This window comes from Colobus angolensis, unplaced genomic scaffold (assembly GCF_000951035.1).
Source record: "Colobus angolensis palliatus isolate OR3802 unplaced genomic scaffold, Cang.pa_1.0 Scaffold23, whole genome shotgun sequence".
In the NCBI taxonomy this organism is placed as follows: domain Eukaryota; kingdom Metazoa; phylum Chordata; class Mammalia; order Primates; family Cercopithecidae; genus Colobus; species Colobus angolensis.
Window position 1 is genome coordinate 9460174 of NW_012115488.1, and position 14699 is coordinate 9474872.

Genomic DNA, 14699 nt, shown 5'->3' on the forward strand with positions numbered 1-14699 from the left:
CCAGGTTGGTCTCCTGATCTCAGGTGATCCGCCCACCTCGGCCTCCCAAAGTGCTGGGATTACAGGTGTGAGCCACTGCACCCTGCCGCAGATATCATTATTTTCAACAACAAAAAAGTTTATGAAACAGCAATTTGATGGAATTATCCTAGAATAATTTTCCTGTATGTGTATATATTTTCTTAATACTAGATACCCTGAAATAATTCTTTGCTTAAAATTGATCTCTATTAAATACCAAAACCAAAAACATCCTGTAGGTGAAATGGGAGATAGTAGGACCCAACTCTGAAGAAGCCTTACTGCCACAGAATGGAGACATTGCAGACCCGGTCAGCGGGCTCTTCTCTTTTAGAGAAGGAGAAGGCGGAGTGAGAACCATAATTCTGACAATCTATCCTCATGAAGAAATTGAAGTTGAAGAGACATTCATTATTAAACTTCATCTTGTGAAAGGAGAAGCTAAATTAGACTCCGGAGCTAAAGATGTTATATTAACCGTATGTATGACTTTATTTTTCTCACAAACTGTGGATTTAATGGATTTATCAGAAAATACATTTACATTTGTTGAAACTCTACATACTTGTGATGAATTGGAAATTATAAAACCAAATAAAATTATAATAATTCTGAAGGGTCAAACTTTTTGGTTTTCATGTCAGCTCATTACATAGCGTGATTATTGGTAATTTAAAAAACATTTTAATATATGATAAATACTTATTTTACAAGCTTGGAAAAAATTTGGTGTTTTTGGAATATTTGGCTGTTTTAGAGCAGAGGTATTTGTTATAGCATACCAGAGGTATTTGTTATAGCATACCAAACATTGGATATCTTTGTCTTCAGAGAATGTAAAAATTATTAACTAGTTATATTCCAGATGGTTTGAAGGAAAAATGGTACTTGTTCAGTTAAGGCAAAAAGTGCTGGGACCAAGACTACTGAAAATAATGCAGATGGATGACCCACTTTTTAAAGTTTATAAAATACTTGTATTTGGGATCTATATCAGTCAGAGTTTTCCAGAGACACAAAACCAATAGGACAGACATGCGCGTGTGCGCACACACACACACATACACACACACACACACACACACACACAGCGGGGTGGTGGGAGAGAGAGAGATTTGAAGGAATAAGCTCACATGATTGTGAGGGCTAGCAAATCCAAAATCCATGAAATAGGCTGGCAGACAGGAAACTCAGGAAAGAGTTGAAGTTGCAATTTTGTGGAGCAGTTCAATAAGCTAAAAACTCAAGCAGGATTCCTAAGTTACAGTCTTGAGGCAGAATTCCTTTTTCTCCAGGAAACCTCAGTTTTTGCTTTTAAGGCCTTCAGTTGTTTAGATGAGGCCCATTCACATTCTTGAGGGTGATCTCCTTTACGTATAGTCAGCTGATTGTAAGTATTCGTTGTATCTCCAAAATACCTTCATGGTGACATCTAGATGAGCGTTTGACCAAACAACTGGGCACCATAGTCTTGGCAAGCTGATACACAAAATTAGTCCTCACAGGACCTGCTTGCTTCTCTCCATGTATATCATAGCTAGTAGGAAGAATTTAGCTAAAATTAACTGATTAAATGTAGTAAATATGAGATGAATAAAGCAAAATTCGGGCATCAAATTACTATTCTCTTGGGATTCTACAAATGGGAGTTTTCTGGATTCTTAATTCCCATCATCTTTGGGGAATAAGAACCTACTTGTTTTAGGTAACAGTCAATGTGATGAAGAAGTTTTCAAAAATCAGGTAGCTAGGTAGATTATATTCAAGTGTCATTTTTATGTTTCTTTAATTTCCTCAGTTTCTCTGTTTGTTAATATGTGGGATACTGTAATTGTATCCCTATTGTTTTATATATTATTTCCTCTGTTCTCTGTTTATATTTTTTAGATACAAAAGTTTGGTGACCCAAATGGAGTTGTTCAGTTTGCGCCTGAGACTTTGTCTAAGAAGACTTATTCGGAGCCTCTGGCTCTGGAAGGGCCCCTGCTCATTACCTTCTTTGTCAGAAGAGTCGAGGGCACCTTTGGAGAGATTACGGTATTATTTTTCATTTGATTTTTCAAAGTACCAGTTTGCCCAACAAATGTGGTTAAGAGGGACAGAGAAACCACATGTTCTAGTTAATTAAAGTTTTTAATAAACTAAAGTTACATGAGTCTTCAGAGAAACAGAGGCTTTGTTTAAACATCTTTGGACTCTCTCAGCATCAACCACTAGCTATCTCTCTAAATTAAATTTGGTTACAGTTAGTTCAAAAGATTTTCCTCACACTTAAAAAAGAACCAAATGATTTTACATTTTATTGTTTGCTATAAAGTGAAGCCTTTCCTCCTTAAGCCTCTCAATGATTTGTGTAAATTCTCCCAGGCCTTATTTCTCATTAGAATTTTTCCATTTAGCAACTGTTTTTTTAAGAAATTGTATCTGCATGTGTATTTATATAGAATGTTTGGCCTTGTAAGTTTTCATGATTTTTTGATTAACAGATCAAGGTAATTTGCTAGAAAAACATACTTGGTGAAATTTCTCTATACACTGACTTATCTTTCTGTATTGGATATTAACTGGTACTTCTTCAGTTGAAACTTCATAGTTTGGAGGCCAGCAATTCTTGAAAAATAATGATTGATTTTTGACGTCTCATAGATAGTTCCTTTTTATTAAAAACAAACAAATTCTGACTTGAATTGTCAAATTATCTACTTTTTACCTTCAAATATTGTGTGTGGTTCACTACTAAAGCTATTTGTGGAACTGGAATTTTTAAGGTAGCTTGCTTCTCTGTGTCCCTTCAAATTGTGCTATTATTTTAAATAATGAGATTTTGTAATCTTGTCCTGCAAATAGCATTCAACAGCCTGAAAGAGTCGATATACGTCTCAAGCTAACATATACTTAGAGAGTTTGGCTTTGAATATAGTGATGCACAATTACAATTCTTTTTGTATATTATAGAGAAAAACATAATTTAAAGGAATTTGGTGCAATGTACTGAATTATATAACTTTGCTGAGTTTTTTTCTTTTATTTTAGGTCTACTGGGAATTAAGTAGTGAGTTTGACATTACTGAAGACTTTCTTTCCACCAATGGATTTTTCGCCATTGCTGATGGAGAGAGTGAAGCTAGCTTTGATGTTCATTTGCTACCAGATGAGGTACCTGAGATAGAGGAAGATTATATGATCCAGCTTGTTTCTGTAGAGGGAGGAGCCGAACTGGACCTGGAGAAAAGTATTACATGGTTCTCTGTTTATGCAAATGATGACCCACATGGAATATTTGCCCTGTATTCTGATCGCCAGTCAATACTTATTGGGCAGAACCTTATTAGATCCATCCAAGTTAACATCACCCGGCTTGCTGGAACATTTGGAGATGTGGCTGTTGGGCTTCGAATATCATCTGATCATAAAGAACAGCCGATTGTTACTGAAAATGCGGAGAGGCAGCTGGTGGTCAAAGATGGTGCCACATATAAAGTGGACATGGTGCCAATAAAGAATCAGGTTTGTGGCATTTCTTCAGTTTTCCGATCATTCCAATAAAACCCTTTCAGGAGTGCTTGTGCTTACCTCATGATCAGTTTGAAATCTTATTCAGGTATTTAAATGGAACCACAAAAACTGCCCTTGAAAATGTTTAGTAACTACTGGATAATACACTTGCAGATTGTAATAAATGTATTACTATTTGGATGGAGATAATAGATTTTAGTGTAGAGAGTAACAGACACTTACTTACAAAGTTCTAGGAAGTGTTTGCAGTGCTGCGCATATACACCTGCACACCCATGCACGTGTGTACACACACACACACACATACACTACTTGTCAAAGGGGAGAAATTTGTAGGCTTCTTTGTGCTTCTAGCAAAGAGTAGTGCAATGAAATAGATTACATGAAAAAGATTTGTGAATACAGAGACTGGTACCTGCTTCTCTCTTTGAAAAGTTGGAACATAGGAAATTGGCTATGATATTCTCTAATGGTCATGAGGAGAAATCACAGCAGGCTGGTCTGCCAACATCTGGGGTGACTGATCAGAATGCATGGATATCCTGTGGGTCAAGCAGACAGCCCAGCAGTCTTTCTCAGTCTGAACCACAGAAAGTGATGTGACTGTTTTTTTAAATCCCCCAAGGATGGTACATGTTATATCATCCTCTGTGCATGCATTATGGCATTCATTGCCACTGGATTCATTATGGCATTGGGATTAATTATCTCACAGGTAAGAAAGGCTATCCAAGAAGTAGACGGATTGGAGTCATCTTGAGAAAAACTTGCAGGGTGAATTCTGAAGCTAGGAGAGAATGAGAAAGGATATATATTCTCTCTGTCGAAGAATGGTGAAGAGGGGAATTCTGAAGCCTTTGGGAACACCCAAATCAATTCTGTGAAGGCTCGAGCATTTGGGTGCTGCTTTCATGGAGGTGTGGTGTTCAGCCAGTGTCAGCTTAGTTTCGTATAAACTTGTGATCCATAGAAAATAGGTTATCATTTCTGGATAAGGAATAAGCCTATTACACTAATCCATATTTACAGTGCAACATTTTGGTGTGTTGTGTACCTGAGCCTTTTGTTGTTGCTTAATAAAGAAAACAAATGGGGTCTTCTTAGTGAGACATGGGTTTCATAGTCATTCCTACATTCCTGTGCAGTATGTCCTCACTTAATGTCCACAGGTTCTTGGAAATTGCAGCTTTAAGTGAAATGATGTACAATGTAACCAATTTTACCATAAGCTAATTGATATAAACAATAGTTAAGTTCCTACAGCATATTTCTGGTCACAAAAACAGCACCAGACTTCTAAATAAAGACCACCTACTTTGAAATTAAACATTGAAATAAATGTGAGCTATACCTACATTTGAGAAAGAGTAATGAACGCAAAATAATTAGTCAGAAGAGTAATAAAAACAAAATAATTAGTCACCCTATTATTCCAGTTCAAGGTCATGGGCTGCCAGAGCCTGTCATGGTAGCTCAGGGCTCAGGGCAGGGATCAACCCTGGATAGGACTCCATCCCATCGCAGGGCACAGCCGCACTCATACCCACACTCACTCAGACTGGAATCATTGACACATGCTGATTCAGCCTCAGGTGCACATCTTTGGAATGTGGGAGGAAACCAGAACACCTGGAGAAACCCACGCAGACATTGGGAGAATGTGCAAACTCCACACGGACAGTGGCCCTGGCTGGGAATTCATGTTTTTATTATCAACTTTGTATGAAAGAGCATTGAATGAAACCGTGTGATTTGAAGACCTGTTGTAGTTCTTTGGGAAACTGACTCAATGTCATGACCTTGCTTGATCAATTTCTAACCTCCATTTCCTGTATCCAACAGCTGTCAAAGCTTAAGAGTACAAAAATGGAAAAAGAGAGGTGGATTAAGTTAGCCAGAATATCATGTATCAAGTCTCACTTACAGATTAGAAAAATTTTTAAAAATACAGTATGCCTCAATTGTGTAACTCGAAACATTTTCCCATATATTCGTAGCATTACATTCTGAACATATTCAGGTTATAAGCTGCTAAAGAACACTAGGGGGCAATCCTTTAACTTTTCTAGGAATAGCTTGGTATCATTTTATAGTAAGTTTTCATTTGACAGTAAGGCATGCCAAAGAGAAGATTAGATATTGTATTGTTTTACTAAGCAATGTGTAGTACAAAATTGCTCTCAGGTGTAAGAAAACCAAAATATGTGATGTTTATTACATGGACTAACACCCTTGATATGCCTAGTTGTTAGACTGTTTTTCACAGTACCTGGTAGTCCGCTTTTCATTTCATTTCAAAGCTTAGCATTGCAGTTTATAAAAATACTTAGCTTTCCTAATACGATAAATGAAGTATCATTTATGAATTTCTTAATATTGTCTTTGAACCCATTTTAATTGTTTTTATGATTTCTATTTTCATAAAGAGTAACACAAGTTTACTAGTTTATGCATGCAAAAAACCCCTCTTTTTTGCTCACTTTAATGCCTCTCTTTAACCTATTTCAAGTTGCATATCTTCCTTCTTTCTGGCACATTCCAGGATTGTGGTGTAAGACTCCACATAGATTTTTATGTATTGGTGAGTTAGTCTTCCAAGGAACTGTTTGGGGAAAGGTGTGGCATGCCCTTAAACCAAAGACAAGAGTTTTTTTAGTGGTCCCTTTCTTCCTTCTCACCCGGTATATAACCCATTGCTCTTTGAAGATTAGGATATTAGTTACAAGAGTTTACATCCTGTTCTCCCTCTTCTACCTTCCGGGATAAAAGTTGAGACTTTGGACAGGTAAGCCACAGAGAAGGACCCCAAGGGCCATGATGTATCTAACCTCTTGTGCTGTGGCTTGTAACCTTCAAGTGGGTCTTTGAACAGGGTAGATTTCCATTAGGCTCTAAGAACAAAAGAGTCTTGATGTAGGTTTAACACCAGAACCTTGGATTGTCAACTGTTAGCACCTGGTAAGTTGTTAACACCTGGTTAACAACTGACATTTTTTTATGAGGCACAAACTGACAATAAGAATCATTGGCCTGCTAAAGAAACAAGTCTAGGTTTGAAATACTTTTTCAGAATGCAAGAGGAATTTTATATTTGTGGCTGGGTCATTTATTGAGCACTTATTATGTGCCAATCATTGTGAGAAGCTCAGCAGATACAAAGATAACTGAAAAACAATTCCTGGTGCCATGTTGCTCCCTGTCTAGTGTATGAACAACCAGTTATAAAAGCATGTGGATAAATAGTGTTGGCATGTTCACAGGATGTTATGGTACCATAAATTGTTTCTGTTTGTGCCCAATGCCATCAAGAACAATAGGCAGGAATTGCTGGCAAAATGGCCGAATAGGACAGCTCCAGTCTGCAGCTCCCAGTGAGATCAATGCAGAAGGCAGGTGATTTCTGCGTTTCCAACTTAGGTACCCCGTTCATCTGACTGGGACTGGTTGGACAGTGGGTGCAGCCCATGGAGGGCAAGCTGAAGCAGGGTGGGGCGTCGCCTCACCTGAGAAGCGCAAGGGGTCAGGGAATTTTCTCCCTACCCAAGGGAAGCTATGAGAGACCGAGCCTGAGGAACTGTGCATTCCGGCCCAGATACTGCGCTTTTCCCATAGTCTTCGCAACCTGCACGCCAGGAGACTCCCTCCGGTGCCTACACCACCAGGCACCAGGGCCCTGGGTTTCACGCACAAAACTGGACAGTTGTTTGGGCAGACAGCAGTCTAGCTGCAGGAGTTTTTTTTTTGTTCCGCCCCCGCCCCCCATATCTCAGTGGTACCTGGAATGCCAGCAAAACAGAACTGTTCACTCCCCTGGAGAGGGGGCTGATGCCAGGGAGCCAAGTGGTCTTGCTCAGCGGGTCCCACCCCCAAGGAGCCCAGCAAACTAAGATCCACTGGCTTGAAAATCTCACTGCCAGCACAGCGGCAGTCTGAGATCGACCTGGGAAGCTCGAGCTTGGTTGGGGGAGGGGCGTCCACCATGGCTGAGGCTTGAGTAGGTGGTTTTACCCTCACAGTGTAAACAAAGCCAACAGAAAGTTCTAACTGAGCTGAGCCCACCACAGTGCAGCAAGGCTGCTGTGGCTGGACTGCCAGATTTCTCCTCTCTGGGCAGTGCATCTCTGAGAAAAAGACAGCAGCACCAGTCAGGGACTTATAGAGAAAACCCCCATCTCCCTGGGACAGAGCACCTGGGGGAAGGGGTGACTGTGGGCACAACTTCAGCAGACTTACATGTCCCTGCCTAATGTCTCTGAAGAGAGCAGTGGATCTCCCAGCACAGAGTTCAAGCTCTACTAAGGGTTGGACTGCCTCCTCAAGTTGGTCCCTGACCCGCATGTATCCTGACTGGGAAATACCTCCCAGTACGGGCTGGCAGAGAACTCATACAGGAGACCTCTGGCTGGCATCTGGCACATGCCCCACTGGGTCGAAGCTTCCAGAGGAAAAAACAGGAATCAATCTTTGCTGTTCTGCAGCCTCTGCTGGTGATACCCAGGCAAACAGGGTCTGGAGTGGACCTCCAGCAAACTCCAGCAGACCTGCAGCAGAGGGACCTGACTGTTAGAAGGAAAACTAACAGAAAGGAACAGTATATCTACTCAGAGACCCCATCCGAAGGTCACCAACATTAAAGACCAAGGGTAGATAAATCTACAAAGAGGGGGAGAAACCAGAGCAAAAATGCTGAAAATTCCAAAAACCAGAACAGTTCTTCTCCTCCAAAGGATCACAACTCCTTGCTATCAAGGGAACAAAACTGGATGGAGAATGAATTTGATGATTGACAGAAGTAGGCTTCAGAAGGTGGATAATAACAAACTTCTCTGAGCTAAAGGAGCATGTTCTAACCCAATGCAAGGAAGCTAAGAACCTTGAAAAAAGATTAGATGAATTACTAACTAGAATAAGGAGTTTAGAGAAGAACATAAATGACCTGATGGAGCTCAAAAACACAGCACAAGAACTTCATGAAGCATACACAAGTATCAATAGCTGAATCGATAAAGTGGAAGAAAGGATATCATAGATTGAAGATAAACTTAATGAAATAAAGCAAGAAGACAAGATTAGAGAAAAAAAATAAAAAGGAATGAACAAAGCCTCCAAGAAATATGGGACTATGTGAAAAGACCAAATCTACATTTGATTGGTGTACCTGAAAGTGACGGGGAGAATGGAACCAAGTTGGAAAACACTCCTTCAGGATATTATCCAGGAGAGCTTCCCCAACCTAGCAAGACTGGCCAACATTCAAACTCAGGAAATACAGAGAACACCACAAAAATACTCCTCCAGAAGAGCAACTCCAAGACACATAATTGTCAGATTCACCAAAGTGGAAATGAAGGAAAAAATGTTAAGGGCAGCCAGAGAGAAAGGTCGGGTTACCCACAAAGGGAAGCCCATCAGACTAGCAGCAGATCTCTTGGCAGAAACCTTACAAGCCAGAAGAGAGTGGGGGCCAATATTCAACATTCTTGAAGAAAAGAATTTTAAACCCAGAATTTCATATCCAGCCAAACTAAGTTTCATCAGTGAAGGAGAAATAAAATCCTTTACAGACAAGCAAATGCTGACAGATTTTGTCACCACCAGGCCTGCCTTATAAGAGCTCCTGAAGGAAGCACTAAACATGGAAAGTAAAACCGGTACCAGCCACTGCAAAAGCATACCAAATTGTAAAGACCATCGACACTATGAAGAAACTACAACTAATGGGCAAAATAACCAGCTAGCATCATAATGACAGGATCAAATTCATACATAACAATATTAACCTTAAATGTAAATAGGATAAATTTCCCAATTAAAAGACACAGACTGCCAAATTGGATAAAGAGTCAAGAACTATCGGTGTGCTGTATTCAGGAGACCCATCTCACGTGCGGAGACACACATAGGCTCAAAATAAAGGAATGGAAGAATATTTACCAAGCAAATGAAAAGCAAAAAACAAACAAACAAAAAAACAAAAAAACAGGAATTGCAACCCTAATCTCTGATAAAACAGACTTTAAACCAGCAAAGATCAAAAGAGACAAAGAAGGGCATTACATAATGGTAAAGGGATCAATTCAACAAAAAGAGTTAAATATCCTAAATATATATGCACCCAATACAGGACCACCCAGATTCATAAAGCAAGTTCTTAGAGACCTACAAAAAGACTTAGACTCCCACACAATAATAATGGGAGATGTTAACACCCCACTGTCAATATTAGATCAACCAGACAGAATATTAACAAGGATATTCAGGACTTGAACTCAGCTCTGGACCAAGTGGACTTAAGAGACATCTACAGATATCTCCATGTCAAATCAACAGAATATGTATTCTTCTCAACATCTCGTAGCACTTATTCTAAAAGTGACCACATAATTGGAAGTAAAACACTTCTCAGCAAATGTGAAAGAATGGAAATCATAACAAACAGTCTTTCAGAGCACAGTGCAATCAAATTAGAACTCAGGATTGGGAAACTCACTCAAAACTGGGTGAATAACAAAATGAAGGCAGAAATAAAGATGTTCTTTGAAACCAATGAGAACAAAGACACAATGTACCTGAATATCTGACACAGTTAACACAGTGTTTAGAGGGAAATTTATAGCACTGAATGCCCACAAGAGAGCAGGAAAGATCTAAAATCGACACCCTAACATCAAAATTAAAAGAACTAGAGTAGCAAGGGCAAAAAAATTCAAAAGCTAGCAGAAGACAAGAAATAGCTAAGATAAGAGCAGAACTGAAGGAGATAGTGACATGAAAAATGCTTCAAAAATTCAATGAATCCAGGAGCTGATTTTTTGAAAAGATCAATAAAATAGATTGACTGCTAGCCAAACTAATAAAGAAGAAAAGAGAGAACAGATAGATGCAATAAAAAATGATATCGGGGATATCACCGCTGATCCCACAGAAATACAAACCACCATCAGAGAATACTATAAACACCTCTACGCAAATAAACTAGAAAATCTAGAAGAAATAGATAAATTCCTGGACACATACACCCTCCCAAGTCTAAACCAGGAAGAAGTCGAATCCCTGAATAGAGCAAATAACAGGTTCTGAAATTGAGGCAGTAATTAATAGCCTATCAACCAAAAAAAAGTCCAGGACCAGACGGATTCACCGCTGAATTCTACCAGAGGTACAGAGAGGAGCTGGTAACATTCCTTCTGAAACTATTCCAAACAAAAGAAAAAGAGGGAATCCTCCCTGACTCATTTTATGAAGCCAGCATCATTCTGATATCAAAACCTGACATCAAAAAAAGAAAATTTCAGGCCAATATCTCTGATGAACATTGATGTGAAAATCATCAATAAAATACTGGCAAACCAAATCCAGCAGCACATCAAAAAGCTTATCTACCACAATCAAGTCAGCTTCATACCTGGGATGCAAGGCTTTTTCAAGATATGCAAATCAATAAAAGCAATCCATCACATAAACAGAAACAACGACAAAAACCACATGATTATCTCAATAGATGCAGAAAAGGCCTTTGACAAAATTCAGCAGCCCTTCATGCTAAAAAACTCAATAAACTAGGTGTTGATGGAATTTATCTCAAAATAATAAGAACTATTTATGACAACCAACCAATATCATACTGAATGGGCAAAAACTAGAAGCATTCCCTTTGAAAACTGGCACAAGACAAGGATGCCCTCTCTCACCACTCCCATTTAACATAGTATTGGAAGTTCTGGCCAGGGCAATCAGACGAGAAAGGAATAAAGGATATTCAGACAGGAAAAGTGGAAGTCAGATTATCTCTGTTTGCAGATGACATGATTGTATATTTAGAAAACACCTTCATCTCAGTCCCAGATCTCCTTAAGCTGATAAGCAACTTCAGCAAAGTCTCAGGATATAAAATCAATGTGCAAAAATCACAAACATTCCTATATACCAGTAACAAACAGAGTGCCAAATCATGAGTGGACTCCCATTCACAGTAGCTTCAAAGAGAATAAAATACCTAGGAATCCAACTTGCAAGGGATGTGAAGGACCTCTTCAAGGACAACTACAAACCACTGCTCAAGGGAATAAGAGAGGACACAAACAAATGGAGAAACATTCCATGCTTGTGGATAGGAAGAATTAATATCATTAAGATGGCCATACTGCCCAAAGTAATTTATTGATTCAGTGATATCCCCATCAAGCTACCATTGACTTTCTTCACAGAATTGGAAAAAAGTACTTTAAACTTCATATGGAACCAAAAAAGAGGCTGCATAGCCAAGACAATCCTAAGCAAAAAGAACAAAGCTGAAGGCATCACGCTACCTGACTTCAAACTATACTACAAGGCTAAGTAACCAAAACAGCATGGTAGTGGTACCAAAACAGGGATATAGACCAATGGAACAGAACAGAGGCCTCAGAAATAACACCACACATCTACAACCATCTGATCTGTGACAAACCTGACAAAAACAAGCAATGGGGAAAGGATTCCCTATTTAATCAATGGTGTTGGGAAAACTGGCTAGCCATATGCAGAAAGCTGAAACTGGGCCCCTTCCTTATACCGTATACAAAAATTAACTCAAGATGGATTAAAGACTTAAAAGTAAGACCCCAAACCATAAAAATCCTAGAAGAAAACCTAGGAAATACCATTCAGGACATAGGCATGGGCAAAGGCTTCATGTCTAAAACACCAAAAGCAATGGCAACAAAAGCCAAAATTGACAAATAGGATCTAATTAAACTAAAGATCTTCTGCACAGCAAAAGAAACTATCATCAGAGTGAACAGGCAACCTACAGAATGGGAGAAAATTTTTGCAATCTATCCATCTGACAAAGGGCTAATGTCCAGAATCTACAAAGAACTTAAACAAATTTACAACAAAAAAAAAACTCCATCAAAAAGTGGGCAAAAGATATGAACAGACACTTCCAAAAGAAGACATTTATGTAGCCAACAAACATGAAAAAAATGCTCATTATCACTGGTCATTATAGAAATACAAATCAAAACCACAATAAGATACCATCTCACACCAGTTAGAATGGTGATCATTAAAAAGTCAGGAAACAACAGATGCTGGAGAGGATGTGGAGAAATAGGAACACTTTTACCACTTTGATGGGAGTGTATTAATTCAACCATTGTAGAAGACAGTGTGACTATTCCTCAAGGATCTAGGACTAGAAATCCATTTGACCCAGCAATCCCATTATTGGGTATATACCCAAAGGATTATAAATCATTCTACTATAAAGACACATGCACACATATGTTTATTGTGGCACTATTCACAATAGCAAAGACTTAGAACCAACCCAAATGTCCATCAGTGATAGACTAGATAAAGAAAATGTGACACATATACACTATGGAATACTATGCAGCCGTAAAAACGGTTGAGTTCATGTCCTTTGCAGAATCGTGGATGAAGCTGGACACTATCATTCTCAGCAAACTAACACAAGATCAGAAAACCAGACACCGCATGTTCTCACTCATAAGTGGAAGTTGAACTGTGAGAACACATGGACACAGAGAGGGAAACGTCACACACCAGGGCCTGTCGGGGGATGGAGGCTAGGGGAGGGGTAGCATTAGGAGAAATACCTAATATAGCTGATAGGTTGATGGGTGCAGCAAACCACCATGGCATGTGTATACCTATGTAACAAAACTGCATATTCTGCACATGTACCCCAGAACTTAAAGTATAATAATAATAAAAATAAAGAAAGAATGATAGCCAGTATAGAAAATGGTATTGGTGACAGTCTTGGATTACACAAATGGAAGAGCATATTGAGAACACGATCAACTCCTAAAAACTTTCAAGTTCATTTTTAAATTAACCTATTTTCTTCTGTAGATAAACCAGCTTTTCCTCAAATCTGCTCTAACTCATGTTCCATGTTAGCATTTAATGACTGCTCCCTGGAGATCTGCCACATCATACAAATCTGTGTATACCGGATGGGCCCACGAGCAGAGGAGCTAGGCGGGAAAGCACAAGTGACCTGGTGCTTTAAGCTGACACCTGGCTCTTCACTCTTGGGAAAATAAAGATAAAGAAAAATCATTAGCTGCCAAGCCAGTGACCTTCATGGGGGAGGGGTACACTCTTATAGGAGAGGTGGGATGTATATGATTAAAGTTTTTCTGTGATTTATTTGTCTTTTTTAGCACTTGACCCATGATTCATATTCAGTGAATGTCATTTTGAATGAATAAAACATCTGTTACCCTCATGGTGCCCAATATTTGAAACCACCACGGTGTATATTTTGCAAATTTGAGGACGTGTTGTCTAAATTCATTATACTTAAAAGAAGAGACTTTACAGAAACGGCTGCTTATTACATTCAATAAAGATATGGGAAGTTTTTGGGAGTATTTCAGGTTGTAAGATAACTTGGGGATTATTACCAAGACCAATGTTTCTATGGGAAAATATGCTGTAAGTTTCAAAAATAACTTTTAGCATAACATCAATACATAAATTCCAGATTCCCCCTATTTTGTTGGATTCTAAAATTTTGAAAATATATAATATATGGCATTAATATTTATCCAACATATTCAAATAATTAGTACACTGAAATTATTCATTTTGAGTAAATATGATGAATTATTAGTAATTATTCAATGACGAGGAGGAAAGTGAGTTTTGTCAAGTTTATAGGAGCTGACACTTTCGCCAGAGTGCCTCTTCCGTTTCCTTGACAATTGATTCCATCATGAACACTGTCTCTGTGACTACTGTCATTGGTCAAGCCATTTGGGCACATGAAAAATTTGAAAATTTGTATTTTTTTGTTGTTGTTGTTTTTCCTTTTTGGGGGGGGAGAGGGAGGCAGAGTCTTGCACTGTTGCCAGGCTGGAGTGCAGTGGCACAATCTCAGCTCACTGCAACCTCTGCCTCCTGGGTTCAAGTAATTCTCCTGCCTCAGCCTCCCAAGTAGCTGGGACCACAAGCTTGCACCACCAAGCCCAGCTAACTTTTTTTATTTTTAAGTAGAGACAGGGTTTCACCATATTGGCCACGCTGGTCTTGAACTCCTGACCTCAAGTGATCCACCCGCCTGGGCCTCCCAAAGTGCTGGGATTACAGGCATGAGCCACCGCGCCTGGCCCATTTGTAGTTTTTTATAGTCTACATCTTGTTTT

At 39.1% G+C, this 14699-nt stretch overlaps 1 protein-coding gene across 1 annotated transcript in view; it reads left to right on the forward strand.

The window, feature by feature from the left end:
* ADGRV1 (adhesion G protein-coupled receptor V1) overlaps window positions 1–14699 on the forward strand; it is a 605676-nt gene that overhangs the window by 233529 nt on the left and 357448 nt on the right. Inside the window, exons 68-70 of the mRNA XM_011944259.1 lie at window positions 261–500; window positions 1909–2058; window positions 3055–3528. Coding sequence (XP_011799649.1) covers window positions 261–500; window positions 1909–2058; window positions 3055–3528 — 864 coding nt within the window. The remainder of the gene's footprint in view (window positions 1–260; window positions 501–1908; window positions 2059–3054; window positions 3529–14699) is intronic.